The sequence below is a fragment of the Neofelis nebulosa genome, chromosome 2, assembly GCF_028018385.1.
Source record: "Neofelis nebulosa isolate mNeoNeb1 chromosome 2, mNeoNeb1.pri, whole genome shotgun sequence".
Taxonomy (NCBI): domain Eukaryota; kingdom Metazoa; phylum Chordata; class Mammalia; order Carnivora; family Felidae; genus Neofelis; species Neofelis nebulosa.
The window spans coordinates 126,090,547-126,111,215 of NC_080783.1; the positions used below are offsets into that span (position 1 = coordinate 126,090,547).

General features: G+C 40.9%; 1 protein-coding gene across 2 annotated transcripts in view; it reads right to left on the reverse strand.

The window, feature by feature from the left end:
* The window catches only part of CTTNBP2NL (CTTNBP2 N-terminal like), a 52,984-nt gene extending 34,722 nt beyond the window's left edge, over window positions 1–18,262 (reverse strand). The window contains exons 1-3 of one of the 2 annotated variants that reach the window (XM_058716203.1): window positions 18,158–18,262; window positions 5,045–5,168; window positions 2,019–2,126 (exon numbers count right to left, since the gene is read on the reverse strand). In XM_058716203.1, coding sequence (XP_058572186.1) covers window positions 2,019–2,117 — 99 coding nt within the window. In that variant the 5' untranslated portion in view covers window positions 2,118–2,126; window positions 5,045–5,168; window positions 18,158–18,262. Of the gene's footprint in view, window positions 1–2,018; window positions 2,127–5,044; window positions 5,169–7,924; window positions 8,049–18,157 lie in introns of those variants that run through there. The other variant, XM_058716202.1, reaches the window with a different exon arrangement.
* Between the last annotated feature and the right edge of the window lie 2,407 nt (window positions 18,263–20,669).

The window sequence follows — 20,669 nt, forward strand, 5'->3', positions numbered from 1 at the left end:
CTAGAGGCATCCATTCATATTATTAGCGACCAATGACCGTTCCTTGGATATGGCATATACTATATGCACTGAAAGAATATACATAAAGGGAAAAAAAATGAATCCTACACTGTTAGGAGTATTTGCAATGCCGGGCAAATACTTGCAGTGTTACACACAGATACTAGTTATTAATCATTTATTCTTATCTCAGAGAAGGAAGCTTTGCTCCAGAGAGACTAAATGACTTGACCAAAGTCATAGTTCTAATTACTGGTATGGAAGGCAAAGACTCAGGCAATGACCTTTAACGTATGTGCCTTGGCACGTGTCGAAGCCATAAACATGTGATTCCCTGGGAAGCTACGCAAACCAAGACTGAAGTAAGCAGGGAAAGGAAGAAAATATGACCAACTCCATCCCCCCACATCAGAAGGGAATCACCTCATGCACTCTGGAGAGGGAAACCACTGGAAATTACTTATCACACGTTACAAAGCTACGAGGGAAAGCCAACAAACAAAAACCCAATAGTTTTCAGTGATAAACTACCCTAAGGCATATTTATTAGACAGAAATGTCAGTCTTTTTTGGTCAGCCTTGAAAGACAAACTAGCACGTCACTTTAAATTTAATAGCATATAGAAATAACGGTTTAGATTTTATTTTTATCACAATTATAATTTCAGAGTAATCCAAGAAAAGACTACCCAGGTTTCACTAAATGAACACATTTACTCTTCTATCACTGCAGGAAGGGAAAAGGCAAGCTAGAGAAGAGAAAAGCTATAGCTTTTTGTATGAACTCGACTGAGTGGTTATTGTTAGCTACTCAGGAAATCACCGATTCTCTGAGCCTCCTGGAATGGCAATGAGAAAATTATCTTTGTTGCTATAAAAAATGTCTTCAACAATGGAGGGTCATATGAACACATACGAAATATTAATGCAATATTTAAGAAGGAGCTAGGATAATTTTGAAAAGGGAAAACAACAAAGTACTTCATAAACCTTTTACCAGTGAGCTTCAAAATGTACACTGATAACAGAGAACAAACTGAGGGTTGGTGGGGGTGGGGCAAATGGGTGATGGGCATGAAGGAGGGCACTTACTGGGATGAGCACTGGGTATCATATGTAAGTGATGAATCACTGGGCTCTACTCCTGAAGCCAGGACTACACTGTATGTTAACTAACTTGAGAAGAAAAAACAAAACAAAACAAAACCAGATGTATATCGATACAAGCTCTAACTAAAACTGGAAACTACAAAATTCTTGTTAGATCCTTAGACCGGGTGTATTTTGCAGGGGCTCTGCTCTCTCCAGCATGCTCAAGTCTCTCTCCTTTGGTCACTTGTCCTCCTTCTCCTCTTCCTGCTGCTCAGATACTCTTACTGTCTTTTCTTCGCCTCTCCAAGTCTGATCTCAGGACAGACTGGGAAACACTCTTACAGAGGTGTAAGGGATTCACAATACCTGAGTTATACTCCCTTGTATTTTTTCAATTAGACTTTGTTTTTTAGAGCAGTTTTAGGCTTACAGAAAAACTGAGTGGAAAGTAGAGTTTCCATATAACACACACCCACTTCCCCCACCCCTTGTGTCTTAGCAGATATCACACACTAAAACAAACGAATCCTTCAACAGGGGTCTAGAAAATCCAGAGATGGTCTTCATGGAGTCCTTGATCTCCCAGATATTATATATTGAATTTTGGTATATGGCTGTATATATATGTTTTTAGGAAGCAGGTTTCATCAGGTTCTGAAGCAGTTGGCATTCAAAAATGGCTAAGGCCTCTAAGCTAAAAAAATGACGCTCAAGATCCAGACTAAAGGAAATATTTTGGAGTCGGAAAGGCTTTACCAGTGTCCCTAAAATCATACCACGCAAGGTAGCTGCGGGAGCAAGTATCAGTGTGTATATCCAGGCCTCTAACTTCAACAGGGGCTATAGAAATACCTTGGTTAAAGAAATTACAACCAATGCAACGACTTTGAAAACATACGATGACCTCTTTTTTTCTTTTAACGTACCTTTAAAGCCTCTATCACAAGGTCCCTTGCTTCAAGCTCTCCTTCAAGAATACTGAATAGTGTTAGGAGTTCAGGCTTGCTGAGCTTTTCCAGATTCATCCTGAAAGCCTAAAACAAAGACAATGATCAGACAATCTCCAGAAGACAGAGTTGGTTTGATATGGCTAAGGAAAAAAAATAAAGTGAGTCACACAAGGAAAGAGCCACAATCACAGCATAAAATGCCTTAAGGCAGCAAATGGTTAGAATTAAGTTTAAAAAAAAATGGGAGCTTTCTGATGTTAATCATAAACTGAGCAGTAAGAGAAAATAAAATTCACCTTAAGTATGAATTTCGTCATCACTCACAAAGATTAATTTTCCATCATTTTCCCTCCAGGCATATTTACAAACATCCTGGGAGGTCTCAGAAAGAATTAGTCACTAGTTTTGTTCACCAGAAGTGCAGGTAAAATTGTGTTACAGTGAACACTATTTCACCGAAAAATTGTTAGAGCATGAAAAGATTTCTCAGTTTTAGATAACCGAATTCCTAAACTGTATATAAAACATTCTGGCATCCCTCTGAAGGTGGTTGAAATGAAATTTAAGCAAAGAGAATGTCCGGTGGCAGTATGGGAGAAATTTTTCTTTTAAACTGTCTGTCTACTTTCACAGGGAACCTCAATGAAACCATATACAAATATACTTTTACGTAGTTTCTTAAAATATATTGTCGTTTAAACATCTTCATTGGACAGGCTACTACTAACTGAATTTATCTGACTCCCCAAGTTCCCGTTTCTATGAAGTCCTGCATCTTTTGAGACATGTTAAATGGCAAACCACATAGCACAAACTCAATCCTTTCCACAAGATTAATTTCTCAAAAGCCACATATAGACAGAAGTTAGATTGCCAGACAATTTTCAAAGGGTCTTCTGACAGGGTGCACAGTGAGATACATTTTTGAACTTCCAAAGCTGAGTAAATACTCCTTTCCTTCTCCTGTATTGTACTTGCAAATTGTCACTTCCATATAGTTTTCTTTAAAGGGAATTGCAACATGACAAGTTCACACACCCTCCCGTAATTCCCAACTCTTATGAGCACATTAAATTTTAGGAGGCACACAAAAGAGTCATTGATTCCTTCCAGACCTACTGCCTCTAAGTGCAGGAAAGCATGTAGAAAAGGCACACTTCACTGTGTTGTCAGATTATGTTCCAGGACATGCTGTACAAATCTTTTGCCACATGGCAAAATATGTTCAATCAAACTTCAGCTCTGCTGACTTTCTAACTACTGAGTTTTAGCAACTAGTGAGTGATCCTCACTTCAGCATTACAGAAGACATCTCACAACAGGTATTTTACAAATAAATAAAAACAAAAACAAAACCCCACACCTAATAAAGCTACACTTAATTTAAGCTATGTTGGAAAGAGGGGCGCCTGGGTGGCTCAGTTGTTTAAGTGTCCGACTTTGGCTCAGGTCATGATCTCATGGTTTGTGTGTTCGAGCCTCACGTCAGGCTCCGTGCTGACAGCTTGCTCAGAGCCTGGAGCCTGCTCTGGATTCTGTCTCCCTTTCTCTCTGCCCCTCCCCGGCTCACACTCTGTCTCTGTCTCTCTCAAAAATAAATAAACATTAAAAAAAATTAAAAAAAAAGATATGTTGGAAAGAGCATGCAGCTTTGCAGACAGATGGATGTCAGGTCTGCATCTTCAGGTCTGCATCTTCTAGTTGTGGGATTTCTTTCTCTTTTCTTTTTTTTTTTTTTTACGTTTATTTATTTTTGAGAGACAAGAGAGAGACAGAGCATAAGTGGGGCAGGGGCAGAGAGAGAAGGAGACAGAGAATCCAAAGCAGGATCCAGGCTGAGTTGTCAGCACAGAGCCCGACGCGGGGCTCGAACTCAAAAATCAGTTGAGTCACACTGGTTTCTTAGATAAAACCCTTCCCCCTCTTCCTGAAGGTTTCATATTTTAATATCTCAGAAATTATAAAGCAGAGGGAAAATCTCATCATTTTAAGCCCATCCTCTTCCCTCCCATGATGTTCAGCAGAATAATGGGCATCTGTGAAGGTACTCTGTAAATACCAACTACACTGAGTAAATCAACTGGATGGAGAAGCACCAAAGTAAAGATGATGGTGTTCAGACATATTCTTTTTTCCTTCAGTATCTTTGTAGTCCTTAAATACTCTTATTTAGAGATCTAAAACTGGGGCTTAAGGAAGCAATGTGATGTGAGTAAAGCATGACAGACGGGGGGGTGAGGAGTATAGAATTTTAGTCTGAGCTCTGCTACTAAGCAACTCTGTGACTTTGAGGACAAAAAGTACCCAGTTAGACTGGCACGCAGCCTCCTCACAGGTAAAATCAGCCTAGATAATCTCTAAAGTCCTTCTTGGTTCCATTTAAGCTTTCATGGGTAAAAATCAAGAATTGTTAGAGAATCCAATGAACTAAGACTAAAGTGAATATACAAAGAACTAAAACCGACTGTACCTAAATCAAAGTCTTGTATCTGCTGTAATAAACACACATCCTCATAAAGGAGTAAAATTGAAACACTCTTTAGAGCCACTTTAATTATAAAGGAGTCCAGCCCTGACAAGAAAAAATTCCATTCTTTGTCAATGGGATAAAGAATAATATTCTTGTTATCTACATTTATAAATCACTTCTGCACACAAATTTCAATATCTGGCACATCCTGCCAATATGTGCCCATTCACCCAGCTTAGTGTCTACATGAAGTGAAGACAATGCAAATCTGACACAGGAGGAAGAAAAGGGCCACAGCTATGTGACTGAAAAGCAATAGGTCTGTTTGTACATGTTCCCATTACCTTTCTTTATCAATATTAAAATTCAACAGTTCTTTGCTGTTCTTTATTATTTGAATCTAATCTCAATACACAAGACATCATGATAAATTTAATATATGAAAGATAGTAAAACCGTACTGTTGCAGGATGATGGTGATATTCCTGGGAGTGGGGACGGAAGTGGGAGTGGGGGGGGGGGTGATACTGACCTGATAATCGGTGGTCACACTTTAGTCCTCAAGTATAAATTCTCAAGGTTTTCGTCAGTTAAAATTTGGGAAAATTGACAAATATACTCAAAATGCCATCAGCATGGTGGAAAAGTGTCCAATGCTGCAAAATAATAAGAAATTTATTGTCTATGTGACCATACTATAAACGATTTGATAAATCCCATGAATGTCAACTGTCATTGCAGCTGGTAAGGCCTGACAGGTGTAGGTTGACACAGAAAGAAGAAAATAGCCACTTCTTCAAGTTGAGGCTGAGTAATATAGGAAACATACCATGAATCTCACTTCCCTTTTGCAATTATCATTAGGGAAGGTAAGGGCTTTCAAAATCTTTTTTTTAATGTTTATTTATTTTGAGAGAGAGTGCACTCGAGTGGGGGAGATGCAGAGAATGAGGGAGAGAATCCGAAGAGGGCTCTTTGCTGACGCAGAGAGGGGGAACTCAATCTCATGAGCTCATGACCTGAGCCCAAATCAAGAGTCAGACACTTAACCGACTGAGCCACCCAGGCACCCTCAAAATCTTTTTTACTTTAAAATGTCCAATGCTGTTTCAAGGACTAATTTATGAATGTCCTAGAAGAGAAAAGACAGTCTCCCTGAATTGACAAAAGCCTATTTGCTTAAATCACCATGATTTATGCACAATATGCTCAGAGAAAAATAACATAATTACAACCCAACTTTTCAAACTGCTAAATTTGTGTAAGGTACACGCTTATCCCCTCACCTCCTGCTAATCAGTGAACAAACAAATCAACCTGTCACCACCTGGACTTTGTCTGTAAGGCTAATGACTCATCCCAGCTCCTACTTTTCCCCGTTTCTTTTTTCCAACATTAGGTGTTGAATTATATGCCAACTTTTGGTGTATGTTTTCCTAATAGTAGATCAGACCCAGCAAGCTTTTAAAAAAAAAAATGATAGGCTTTAAATTTTATTTGATAAACCATAATTTTTGTCTTGAACTTTACGGCACTCAGTCTTAAATGAAACTCCAGTTTCTGCCTAATATATAAATTACGTGGCCCGAGACTTTCAGAAAAAGGCTGCTGCTAGCTCCAAACTAATCATCAGAAATATGATTGCCAGATTTTTGGCATGCCATATTGTAGTCTACAGACATGCTCTCTACTTGTTTTCTAAATGAGCTGTTACTTGTCACTGTCATCATCCATTAAGTGACTTTGAAAGACAAGATCATTTCAACCAGATGCTCAGCTCATTCCTTCCACTTGAATCTCTCCAAGATGCAACTTTCCTTAGAGTTTAGTGGCAGATATGTTTGTCTAAGGAACACTACAGTCTATAAACTTGAAATAAAAACCAGTGGTGGACAAGTTGTCTGGATACATTAGCATATGCTGTGGTACAGCATACTAGCTGTAGCTATTATATTAAGCTTTATAGTTTTCTCAATTAAAAAATAAATACAGGGGCAACTGGCTGGCTCAGTTGATACAGCATGTGACTCTTGATCTCAGGGTTGACTGTTGATCTCAAGGTTGTGGGTTCAAGCCCCACATTGGGTGAGGAGCCTACTTAAAAAAAAATAATAAAATAAAATAAATTTAAAAATATAAATATATAAATATATATATATATGAAAAAAAGATAAATGATACATACTTTAAGACCCTGGAAAAATAAGCCTATTCATGGGATAAGTACGAAACTTATTTTTAGGTTATCAATAAGTGATTGCAAACATCAGTTTTGCCCAGAGGACCATTCGGTCTGTTCACATGCTACTTTCCATCAAGTAAGGGCCAACAGGAGTGCAGGAGTCTTCTCCACAAACTTTTATGTGCCAACAGTCACAAGGGCTGTGGCTCTCAAGAAGGGCACCCTCATCCACCACTGAACTTCCTAAATGGCACTGCCAATTTTGCCCTGAAGGTGCATTGCCGTGGCTTAGGCTCTGTTCATTTTATTCTGACCTTTTCCCTTCCCTGGATAATGCTCAAGCTCCATTCATTCTAGTTCTGGTCGTTCCTTCTCCTTCTTGAGGAGGTCCCAGCTTTTGCTCTGGAACTCTGAATGAATCCTCCAGGAGAGCAGGCGTTGTTGCCTCTTCACCACAGAGATTGGTTGGCAGAAAAAGAAACACCCCAAACAATCTCTATAGCTGTGTAAGCAGTAGGGCAGGGTGGAGTGGAACACAAGAGGGATGTTTGTCTATCTAGTATCAGGGCGTGTGTATGTCTTTATGTGGAACCGAAGACTTGATTTCTAAATGGTGAATGATATGGGGCATAAAAGAGGGAAAACAACATTTTTGGATGAGTCTTAGATATTTCTGGATATAGAAACACCTAAAAAAATCTACACAGATCTGTTTTCTTTTTTTTTTTTTCCTTAAGTCAACTTGTCTAGTATAAAAAACAAATCAGTTGTTTTACCCAGAAAATCATGCTTGCAACACTGGATAAAAATCACTTCTTTATTTTATACTCAGATGTCAAATTGAAGAAATTTATACTTGGGCTACAACTGACTGGGATTCAGGCCATTTAGTAAGTTTTTAGTATTAGCAATAAGATATGAGCAAAGATATAAAGCAAATTTGCTTCAATTATGTAAGGATTTTCACATACATATCAGCTAGGCCAAGGAGGCCAATTAATTCTTAAAATTCAGAGTCAACACCGCCACACAAAATGGGTGTTTTTTTGACAGCTTTCCACTAGATAATGTACTTCCTTAAAAACCCAGAATATATGGAATTTAAAAAATCAAATAAACATGTCCTATTTATAAACATTCAATCTAAATATGGACAAAAATGCACTGCTATTTTTAAAAATGTATCCAAAGCATCCTATTATCTGGGGGTGGAAGGCGTTGACATATTACCTTGACTATCTCAAAAAGATTGAGGTTTCTCCAGCCTCTGGCGCTTCTGGTTTTCCAGAAGCGTTATTTATGCATCTGGGGATAAGAGTGTGATACCTCTCATTCCACTTTTGGCATTTTAGGATTAGGCTAGGGGAGAAAAACATGTCAAAATACTATCAGAAGATAATTTTCTGACCTAGAAAGCGTACCTTTTGTACATTTACCTAAGAGAGCTGTTTTTGCTATTATTATTTACAAAGATTCTAAAACCAAGGCATAAAAACAAATCTCATTTTATTGAATTCTACAGCACTAAGCAATATAAGCTTTACTACATATGTCAAATCAATCTTTCAGTTGAAGATAAACGATATTCCGGACTATTTGGATCCTTACGTGTCTATGTGTTACAATTTAAATGCTTGGACTAAATTGGGTGCCTGCCCTCATTCATATATTGAAGTCCTGATCTCCAGACACCTCCGAATGTGATGCATTTGGAGATAGGGTCCTTAAAGAGGTAATTAAGTTTAAATGAAGTTATTAGGGTGGGCCATAATCTAATAGGGCTGTGTCTTTATAAGAGGAGGAAATTTGGACACAAACATGGGACAGGGAAAGACCACGTGAAGATGCAGGTGGAAGATGGCCATCTCCGAGTCAAAGACAGAGGCCTCAGAAGAAACCAATCCTGCTGACACATTGATTTCTGACTTCTAGCCTCTGGGATTGTGAGACAATAAATTTCTATTGTTTAAGCCAGCTGGTCTGTGGGACCTTGCTATGGTGGCCTGAGCAAACTACTGCAACATGCACTTTTTTTTTCTTTTTTTTTTTAACGTTTATTTATTTTTGAGACAGAGAGAGAGACAGAGCATGAACGGGGGAGGGTCAGAGAGAGGGAGACACAGAATCCGAAACAGGCTCCAGGCCCTGAGCTGTCAGCACAGAACCCGACGCGGGGCTCGAACTCACGGACCGCGAGATCATGAGCCGAAGTCGTCCGCTTAACCGACTGAGCCACCCAGGCGCCCCCAACATGCACTTTTAAACGCTATTAGAACAGCTAGATCTAAGACTTCCCCTTACCAGGAGAGTGCTGGAACATATTGCTCAGAATGCCTTTTGTTTGTCCTATTGCTATCAATTTGCTTTTTCCAGCCACACTATAGACAGTATTCTATAAAACAGGATGGTTTTGACACAGTTTCAGAAATTACAAATTTCAGGATCCTGAAATGTAATATGAATAACGCACTTAGAAACTGCAACAGTGCTAAGGGATCAAGATGCTTGTGTATCCAATACTGTCAATATAGACTTTGAGGCAGGCCTCAAGAAACCAGTTCTGGGTCAACATTTAAATATACTTTCAGTTCTCTATTCAAACACATTCTATTCAAAGCAGATTCTAGGATACCAGATTTTCTGGATTTATGCTTGGTACAGAAATGAATAATATAATTGAGCCTATTGATGTTGATCACCACCACCTCAGAGTTTTATAGCATAGTTTTCTAAGAAGAATTCAAGCAGGAATAGTAATAACAAAAAAGACAAACATTTATTGAGCTAAATAAAAACAAAACAGAAAAGATAAACATTAATGTGTTCCAGGCAGTGTTGCAAGTACTTGACGCAAATTAATTCAATCCTCACAACAAGCTTGGATGACAGATGCTATAACCATCGCCAACCCCCCCATTTTATAGATTGGAAAAGTGAGGCACAGAGGCTAAATAACTTGCTCAAAGTCTCAGATCTAGTATGTGGCAGAAATAGGACTTGAACCAAGGTAACTGGATTCCAAGGCCTTCCTTAGTAACTACTGCTACTTGGTAACCATCATTCACATCTGATCTCATTTTATCCGCTTTAGGAATTGTGTGGTAGAAAAACCTCAGCTAAAACGAGATTCACAAAGCTGGAAGGGACCTGAGAAATAATCTAATTCAGCATTCTCCATTTTACAGATGAAAACTGAGGCCAGGGTTGTTAAGTGACTTACTGAAGATTATAGTTACACAGTAAAACTAGGTCTAACACTTATGTCTTTTTAAGATCCAGTCTAATCCACTTTCTGGGACACCATGATGATATCAGGTTTTTGTTTTGTTTAGCTCTAAGACTTAGGCATCTCTAGTTGTATCTCTCTGTGTGTGAATGTCTGTCTCTTTATCTCACTATGTGTATATGTCTGTTTCTCTCACTGTCTCTCTTATTTGTTGCCAACAAGATTTATATGTATATTGAGGAAAAGAAGGAAGTGGCTCATGCCCATAAACAAACATTCAAACATCTCTTCCCCAAAATGAGGACATTTAGCACAAGGCTATTAAAAACAAGTCTGTCTACCTGGATATCTGTTTACACCCTTTCAAGTACTCTCGTCTGAGACAAGACCGAACCAGAAGAACTACATTAGTTAAGCTACTGGAATGTATGTTAATGAAAATGAATAATAGATTTTATGTTAATATTTTGCATTAAAAAGTATGTCATTTAACATTAGAAAAATACCAGAAGCATGAAGTATATTTGTATATTTGTAAGTATATGTCAGTTGGCTTTCTTTAGTTAAAATGAAATTATAACATGATTTCATTGACATATGTATGTGTATCTGTCTGTACTATCTATGTCGATCATTCCCCTAAATTTTTGTTTTTCTGAAATAATGCCACCTGAGTCGTAAAATACCACAATGAAGGAAAAATAACATATAGATTGATTTTCTTTCCAGTAAAATGATTCATGGGCCACAATTCCAGGAGCAGCCTGAAATGCAAAAACCCTTCATATGTCAATGTAGAAGGAAGTTATGGACTCCATCAGGATTCCAAACTGGAAAGAAACAGAATGTATAGTATGGAAGATGAACCAGAAAACAGTCAAGGGATTTGTGTTGTAGCCATGCTCATAACCCGCCTCTCTGGGAACTGCAAAAAATCCCACAATGAATATTATAACTGATGGTGGTTTTTTACTTTTTAAATTCTGATTTCCCAATTTTTTTAATGTTTATTTTTGAGAGAGAGAGAGAGAGAGGGGAGGGGGCAGAGAATCCAAAGCAGGCTCTGCACTGTCAGCGCAAAGCCCAAAGTGGGGCCTGAACCCATGAACCCCTGAGATCATGACCTGAATTGAGGTTGACCACTCAACTGACTGAGCTACTCAGGCACCCCTTAAAGTGTCTTCTAAATCAGAGATCATTGATTTTATTTTTTTGTTTGCTTGTTTTTTGTTTTGTTTTGGGGGGGGGGGTTAAAAAATTTAACAATTTGGTATCAGCTGAAAATTACCAACAACAGACCGAGCAATTGTTCTTTGCTCCAAAGTTCTTCAGGGACAGTAATTCTCCTAAGAGGCAGCATGTCAATGAAAAGCTGCATGCGCTTTGGAATATGACACGCCCAGGTTTGCATCCTGGCTCTGCTACTTCATAGTACCTCGATCCACTTAACCTTTGAATTTGTTCTTCATCTATAAAATGGGATGACACCACCGACTCTAACAGGATACTGAACAGTTAAAATGAGTGACTGGTCAGTTCTCATCCCTGGAGTACATATTTGGTTTCATCAGCAAGGATAATGAAATTTTCCTTTTGCGATGAGTTGCCAGTTTCTATCATTCGTGTTGTCTAATTTAGAAATCAAAAACAAGTTTACTCCTGACTTGGCAGGTTGATTTGCTCCAGGAAGGAGATGGCCTGGCCAGTTTCTGGGAAAGTCTGGGAGAGACACGGTTCAGGCCAATGGTTATCTCCATACTTGGGCAAAGAAAAGGACATTCTTCTGCCTACACTAGCTTTTTGTGACTTCCAAACACAGGTGCTTCCACAGAATCTGTATAGCTTTTAATTAAGTCACAATACATTTTTAAAAGTTTATTTATTTATTTATTTATTTTTGAGACAGAGAGAGCAAGCAGGGAGGAGCAAAAAGAGAGGGAGAGAGAGAATCCCAAACTGATGTGGGGCTCAAACTCATGAACCATGAGACCATGACCTGAGCTGAAATCAAGAGTCAGACAATACCTAACTGACTGAACCAGGCTCCCCTAACCAAGTCACAATTTTAACTTAATGACTGAGAAACTGATTTTCTAAACATATCACAGCCATTTTTTACATTATATTAAATGCATAGTGCATATGTATCTATATCCATAGTCCAGGAGCAGTTATCACATTCAGCTGTTCTGTTTATATATCTGTCTTCTTAAGACTTTGCTCTCTTAGACAAATCCTCTGTCCTAATCAACTTGATGAAACTTAGCACCTAGCAGTGTGGTTCTCAGGGGTATTCAAAAAATGCTAGTTGGAAAAGAAATGTACAGCATAGTACCTTGAATTACAGCCAACAAGACTGGACTTTCTCTTTTAGCAAACGAGAAGCCAGTAAACATTTTTAACCAGGTGAGCATCATAGTGAAAGCATAGTTTTAGGAAGGTTAAGGCTTGAAGGACAGAGCTGATTTGATGTATGGGAAACTGGAAACAGGAAAAGTAGGCAGGAGAAAACTTTAACAGCATAGGTATGAGGCTAAAATGTGTGAACTAGGATGGTAGCAGTAAGGATGCACGAGAAATACCGATGCGAGAGACTCCATGCAGAATTTACAGTAACTTGGTACTGGCTCCATTTAAGGAGGTGAGAGGGGAAATAATCCCAGATCAGCTGAGTTTGTAGACTGTCTGACTCCAATAATGACGCCATTAACACAAACAGGGATGTTAGAAAAGGAACTGGTTTTGGGGGAAAATGATGACTGATATGAGGCATGCTGAATAAGAAGTTAATTACTCAGTAAACTTCCTAAGAGGAACAAATGCGTTAAGAGTCAGTGTGGTGAAAGCTAAAGGTCTAGAAGTGAAGTCTTTAGGGGGTAAAGCCTTTTAAGAGAATTTCTTCTGTGCCTTCAATTTAAGAACAAGAGGCAATAGGAAGAAACTGATACATCAGACTAGACCTGATCATTTTTGTACCCCCAAATATTAGATCGCTGAAGAACCAGATTGGTTCTGTCGTTACTCCTGTACCATCTACCCCAACAGTAGGGACTAGTTAGCAGAAATTAAGAGATGGGGCACCCCTACCTTCCACACCTCCCCACAACAAAGTTAGCGCTTCTCTCTTCTTTCTGCAACTTACTTGTCACTTACCCTTCCTTCTTCTCTCCTTTATAACTTACAGTTCCTATCTCTTGTTAAAACAGTTCCTGGCTCCTCCTGGCTCTCGCCAGTCCTGGGATGGCAGACCCATAGAACTCTTCAGCCTCACCCTCCCCAAGCAGCTTTATGCAAAGGACCCAAGCAGATGCTCTCAAGGCTCAGGGTCAGAAGGGGGGGGGGGGGGTCTGGTGTGTATAAACCCTGTCATCCTGTGCTGTCCTATTTTCCTTTCTAGTTTCTACTGAACTCAGTAACAATTAAGGATAACATTCTTTGTGGCTCGGCAAGTCAGAAAGGATTCATTGAGCAGAAGGGATACATTTAGATTGGGAACTCTGGCTTTGGACCTGAAATACAGACTTTGGAAATACTTGGCAGGGAGGAACCATATTACTGCATTCTCTACTTCAATGCCTGCTTGTAGTCCTGTTTTCCTCAACCCACACACCCCTGTCCTGGATTCCCCCCACCTCCACTCTTAACTGCCATCCATTGTTTCTTCTCACCTGTTCCTAGGATTGCTCCTTACTTTGGGGGACAATGGGGAAGTTGTCTTCAGAAGGCAAAAACCACTTTTGATCAAAATTACCACTGAAAATCCTTTAAATCTCACAGAAGGTACAACCCTGTATCGTCACAATGTCCACAAAACCACGTATATGACTCTGAGGATGGAGGCACTTAAGATTGTAGAGTTTGGAGTGTGACAATGGACAATTCAGAGAAGACACCAGATGGTTGAATCCCTTGCCTTTCTTTTTCTCGGGCCAGAAAAACTCAAGAAAGGTAATTTGCGTGACAAAATTATGAAACCCACACTCTATGAGACAGACACACACACTCTCCTAAAAATCCTTGCATCAGATGTTTGAGATCACGACATGTATAAGCTTTGTTTCCCTCAACTCAGGAATCTTAGCTATATATTGAAATACTTAAAACCAACCGAATGAAAACTAAAACCATACACAAATTCTTCGTCTTTGCTAAAATGCTAAGGGAGTAAAAGAATGTTTAATATTAAATTCTGTAACTCACAGGGAAGTGCTAAAAACGACAGCAATAACATTTACTAATATTGTGTGCTTCCTACATGCCAGGGACCTTGCTCTGTGATATATATATATATGAGATATATATATATGATATATATATATCATATATATATATGAGATATATATATATGAGATATATATCTCATATATATATCTCATATATATATATCTCATATATATATGATACATATAATATATATGTATATGATATATATATAATTAGTTCATGTAAACCTTAAAAAAACACCTCTAAAAATTATTTCTATGTCGCAGTTGAGGAAAATGGGATATGGTGAGATAGAAAACTCTGCCTTTGCCTGGGTCACATAGTAAAAGAGCCGAAGAGTTGGGATTTGAACCCAGGTTTGCCTTTGGAGTCTGTGCTGTCAATTTCCATACTCCATGGCCTCACAATAAATAAGCCATTTTCTCACTGAAATGCTCTGAACTGAAACTTAGAAGATGTGATCTTTAGTTATTAGCAGCAAACATTCAGGAAATAAGAAAAAATAGCCTTTAGAAACAAGCTGACAAGCCATTCCCGGGTCAACCACCACAGACGGGACACATTTCCTCTAGAAACAAACAAATAAATAAATCTCTGCTTCTCATATCATGCCACCAAACACCAATTCAATGGCAATCCCTCGAAACACCACTCTACTCCACTCAGAAAAGCCAAGAATTCCAATCCTGTTCTGCAAATTAACTGGTAGCACTGCAAACTTGATTTTGCCAAGACAAAAATCCACTGTAGACTGAACACATTATGCCCACCATAATCAGTTTGCATGATTCTTTTTTGTTTTAATTTTTTTTTTTTAACGTTTATTTATTTTTGAGACAGAGAGAGACAGAGCATGAACAGGGGAGGGTCAGAGAGAGAGGGAGACACAGAATCTGAAACAGGCTCCAGGCTCTGAGCTGTCAGCACAGAGCCCGACACAGGGCTCGAACTCACGGACCACGAGATCATGACCTGAGCCGAAGTCGGACGCTGAACCAACTGAGCCACCCAGGCGCCTCTGCATGATTCTTTTATTTATTTACTTATTTATTTTAAGAGAGAGCACACGCATGTGTGGCAGAGAGAGGGAGACAGAGGATCCGAAGCAGGCTCTGCACTGACAGAGCAGAGCCTGATGTGGGGCTTAAACTCCCGAACTGCAAGGTCATGACCTATGCTGAAGCCAGACGGTTAGCTTAACTGACTGAGCCACCCACCCAGGCACCCAAGTCTGCAGGATTCCATTCAGGAACCCAATACTATTTGTGTCCCTATTCATGTACTTAGGGCTAGTTCAGAAAAGCACAAAATCAACTAAAAATTCACTTAAAAAAATTCCCAAAGTAGCTCAGTAACCTGTCAAAATCAAACACTCAGAACCTGTTCTTAAAAAACAGCAATCAGTTCCTAGTGTGCTCTCTTAAATTTACCTCATTCCACTCAGGTCAGATTCTTAGAAAAATAAAATCCTAAAATGACTAGCAGTGATTACATTAGCAAGTCTGCTTCAAATTTCATTACAGCAAAATTATACATGTAAACATCAGACATTTTCGTATAGGAAATTCAGCATTTTAAAGTCACTTAAGATACTGGAGTTTCATAAGACATCAGGTAGGGAAAATAAAGTTACATCAAGGCAAAAAGAAGTGGGCTGCTTATACTAAGTTTATACCTTATCAGTAATTTGTCTTTCTAGTCTACCATAAGGGGACTGCTTCAAACTAAATTCAACAAACACTTATTAAGTCAAACTATGTCCCAGGCACAGGGAAAGACACAAAGCTTTAAAAAAAATTACTACTACCTGCTCTCAAAGAATTTATAATTTAGTGACACAGATTGGACATATACATAAATATCCTCTGCGTACAATGTTTTTCTTCACCTAATGACCAAACAGTTGTTGAAAAAGGCAGAGGAAGGATTTCCAAGACCCAAACATGTATCAGACGGGTCTTGCTTATTATGCCAAATAATCAAAGAGAATTATTTGCTCTTTCCTCTCTGCTCATTAAGGCCCTGGTAATCACCCCTGCTTTGGTTTCTTTAGTCTCTTACCTTAGTTTATTTTCTGTTCTCCACTCATGTAATAAGATATATCTTTTTGGGATTTCCTGTTCTGCTTTTAGCTTTTTCCGCTGCTATTGCTGGGGGCCCGTGTCTTACCCTCCTATCGCAGTACACTTTGTGTTTGCTGGGGTGACCTACCACACAGTTTTTTCTTTGTGCTTTTTTATTGGAGATCTGGAAACAATCACGGAACAGATCTGTGAGCACTAAGAGTGGCTCTGAAAACTTCGAATCTAACTATTGAAAACTAATAATCTTCTGGAAGTCTACCTACAGAAAGTCTAATCAGGAAGGTAAGAGACGGCGTTATAATTGCCTGCTATGATTCCAACTCCTTGCATCTCATTGCTATGAGCCTGGCTACAGAGAACAGTAGTAAGATGGACTTCAGAATGAGAGCAAAACAATGTTAAAAAATACAGCAAATATTAATACCTGGAAGTGCTACCAATAGATGATTACTGGGGATTCATTGTCATTAACATCAGGCTAAAATCATCAATATTTTGCACCTGCTGAAATGAAGGTCAACTTGACAAAGCCTTTAAGAGCACAATACAGAGACACTTCTTGGTAGTTACAAGTATGTAAATAGCCGGAATTAACCTTGCTTTTATTTATCCTGATCTCTGAGATTTAAAACTTGCTCTTACTTTTCATCCGCTAAATGTTGGTAGGTGATACTGGTCTTGTAAAACCAATCAACAACATCATGTATGTATCAGTTTCCCCTGGAGGGAAAAACCCACCATAAAAGAAGGGCTAGAGAGTAACCAAAGGCTTAGGGACCGGATTAATCATAAACCTAGATGGCTGAACCTGAATTTTCCTCAAACACTTCCTGTCTTTTGTTTCAACAGAACTACACCTTCAAGGTTAACTGCAGTCTCCCTGAGCAATGGACCAGCCCACCCTAGAGTGGGAAACACTCATTCCTAATCCAATGCTCTTTATTTACTTATCGACACTGTTTTAACAGAAAACACGCTCCTATTCACTGACAAACAATATACACTGCATTCTACCCACGAAAGGCCAACTCTGCAGATATCCAACACACCCACCTCAATGTTAAACATAAAAGGATGGTTTTTCCTCAAGTTCCTAGGGCAGATACAGGATAGAAAGCAAAAATGAAACGCAACCCAAACCTAAAAAACCCTCGGAAGTTAGGTTCTCCCTCAAGGAACAGACTGAGGGAACCTTCCACTGAGGGAAGGTACCTTTAAGGGTGATGGGGAAGTGGGGAGTTACTATTTCTCCTTCCTCCAGAGTCTAGAACAGTCCCAAAGCGGGTGAGCTCTCGATCCCTGCGCCCCCCACCCCCACCCCGGGAACAGAGGATCCGAGGGGCTTCAGGAGGAGGGCTGAGGATCAGAGAATGGGGGATGGGAAGAACTGAAGTAGGGGAAGGCCGCTTCGTCTCTCAGAGCTGGTTGTCTAGGTCGGATCTTGATTTCTGCTTCGCTCACTTCTCTTTTTTGGAAAACAGTGATTTTATTTTACGCATGAAACTAGCTCTGATCCCACTCTAGCGAGCAGGGACAAGTGTAGGGAGGGATGTCTGGCCTCCCGGGGGTACAAAATGGGGGCGGGGGCGGGGGCGGCGGCAGCCTAGAGAATGGAAACCTGTGCGCCCTCCCCAAGACTGAGGCGCTGGGCGAGAGGATCCCTTAAGCGAGGGGTGTCAGGAGGGAAGCCCCTTCTGCGGAGCTGGGATTGACCGGGGACAATAAGTAGTTGCGAGGACCCTCGGAGGATGAGGAGCCGCCTCCTCGGGGAATACCGGGAGGCGGAGGAGAGGGCCCCGCCCCCTCAGGGGATGGGAGAGAGCGCCAGTTAGGACTGTGGCGGGACGACACCGGTAGTCCTACCCTTGCTTTTCTCTCGGGAACCCGGCCTCCCAGCCACCCCCAAACCCCAGCCCCGGCGGCTCCTACCTCTTCCCGGCGCTCCGGGCTCCGCTCCCCGCCGCCTCCGCCACCCGCTCCCATCCACAGCCCCCGGAGACCCCGCCCCTCAACCGCCAGGCGGGGGCACTGGCATTCGCCGGGGCCAATCGTCACTTCGCTTCCTCAGCCCAGGCACCAATGCGCGCGGGCTGGAGGAGGGGCTTCTCCAATGTCATTTAGGCTCCTCCCGGGGCCCCAAGATCCCTTTTGTTTGGGGACAGCCAGGCTGGGATTGAGCTCGCGTCACTTCCTGGAGGAAGCGCCCTCCTCCGGCCCGGGCTCCGGGGTGGGCTCGCGCCCCTCCCGGCTCCGCTTCTGCAACTTTCCACCTTGCGTGCGGCTTCTGGGCAGCGCGGTGGCGAGTGTTTCGTGCTTTACCCTACTGGTCTGGGAAGCTTAGGAATGGCGGGCTTTGGGTGCCCAGATTGATTGGGCATATTAACGCTTCATTTTATCCAAAATGTTAATCAATAAAGTGTCCTTTTGGTGTCTGCATTAGAATTAGTTGTTGAAAAGCCGGTAACGTGGCTTTTCTTTCTCTTGGACAAGCTTGTGGGTGTGGTGCTAGAAGCTAGAGCGCAAAGATGGTAAACCTGGAGACAGTCCCCGCCCCACCCTGCCCTTCTTTTCCCACATTACGTTTGGAAGAGAACTACTGGCACTGGAGCCCCCGGCGCGGGGATACTGGGTAGCACCAGGGAGAGCAAAACCCAGTGGGACCTACCTTCTAGGCAGAAGTCGAGTTATTGCAAATTAGTCTGTCGAGGTTTTTAGTCTCTCCAGGTTGTGCCGGTCAAATGAAGGGACATCTTTGTGTCCTTGGCCCCATTATACTGTGGGGCAATGGCGTTTGCAGTGAAGCTGGAACAAAGGACGGTGTAGAGGATGCAAGGAATGTCTGTCCCTTCTTGTGAACACAGGAATGCAGATCTTGCTGGTAGCAGCTAGCCCTCCTAGGACCAAATAACCCAGAGAAGGAAGAGGATGCATCCCTGAGGTGAAGGTTTCCAGATTCCTTTTCCATAGACTGCACTCCAGTTCACAGGTTGATTTAGCTGGTTAAAATAATAATCATATTATTTTTAAAGGTTATTTATTTTTGAGTGAGCGGGAGAGGGACAGAGAGATGGAAAGAGAATCCTAAGCAAGGCTCCTTGCTGTCAGTGTAGAGCTGGATGCAGGGCTTGATCTCAGGGACCAGGAGATCATGACCTGAGCCGGAATCAAGAGTTGGTCATTTAATCAACTGAGCCACCCAGGTGCCCTAATAATAACCACATTATTTAAAATACAATATAATAAATACTTACGATACAGTTAAATATTTGCAATGCATGAATATTGTATTGCTTTTAATACATTATTCCTATTCACAACGATTATTAAGCAAGAAACTATTAGGGAAATAGAATTTGATGAGGTTTTTTTGGGGTGCTAGTGGGGCTCGTGGGGTCCAGAGCCGATGGCTGAGAAAGAATTCTTGAAGTCGTCTTTGGTGCAAAAAGGTGATTTTATTAAAGCGCGGGGACAGGACCCGTGGGCAGAAAGAACTGCCCTGGGACCAAGAGGAGAGGCTGGTAATACACTGTGGAGTCGGGGAGGTAAAGTCCAGGGGAAGTTTCCAGTGAGATTTTCATATGCTAAAGAAGACTCTTAGGATACTGGAGCCCTGGCCATTGTCAAGCTAAGGTTGTTTCCCACCCCCTAGCAGAGTATTAGCATCAAGATAGCAGGGAGTTCCTGTAGAAACAGTTCGCTCTGCCTGCCTCCAGTATTTGTCAGTGGGCTGCAGGTTATAAGGAAATTTAATTTTATCTGCCATTTCCTTCTGCCTTTGTTTCCCACATCAGTATTCGGGTAGGCAGACTTAGTCCTTAAGACAGATACAGCCCAGCCCTTATGCAGTCTACAGCCTGATGGAGGATGTGGTCAGTCTGTGCAGTTACAGAGAAGTTTGAAAGAAGAAAGCCAGAATTTATCATGTCATCACAGTGGCAGTTACTCTCCTATGATATCTTACTTAATCTGCACTACTATATGATAAATCTTCCCTATCTCCCTGAGAAGATAGAAATTAAAAGAAATCAAATAAGGTCACAGAGCTAGTAAATGGCAAAGAAAGAACTTCCAACAAGGATGTAGGGACTCCAAACCTGTGCCATATTCTGCTGCCCGCACACTGACTCTCACAAGGAGGACTGGTCCAGAGAATGGGCCTGAAAGACTAAAACCACCATCAGAGCTAGAAAAAAGCTCCTTGCTTGCCTGCCCAATTAATTGTAGGCCTGAGAGAGTCATCTCTATTTAAAGGACAGCAAGACTGTGCTGAGGTGCTCAACAGCAGCCCAAGGACTTTTGAAGTAATGAAGTATGAAATTCAGAACTGAAAGACCCCGTTCCTTGTGTTCAGGAGACTGATGGTCTGAGAGGTGGGATGAAGGCCAGGCACAGAGTAGGTGCTCAATGAATACTGACTTGACTTAAAAGCAGAATGTCTGGA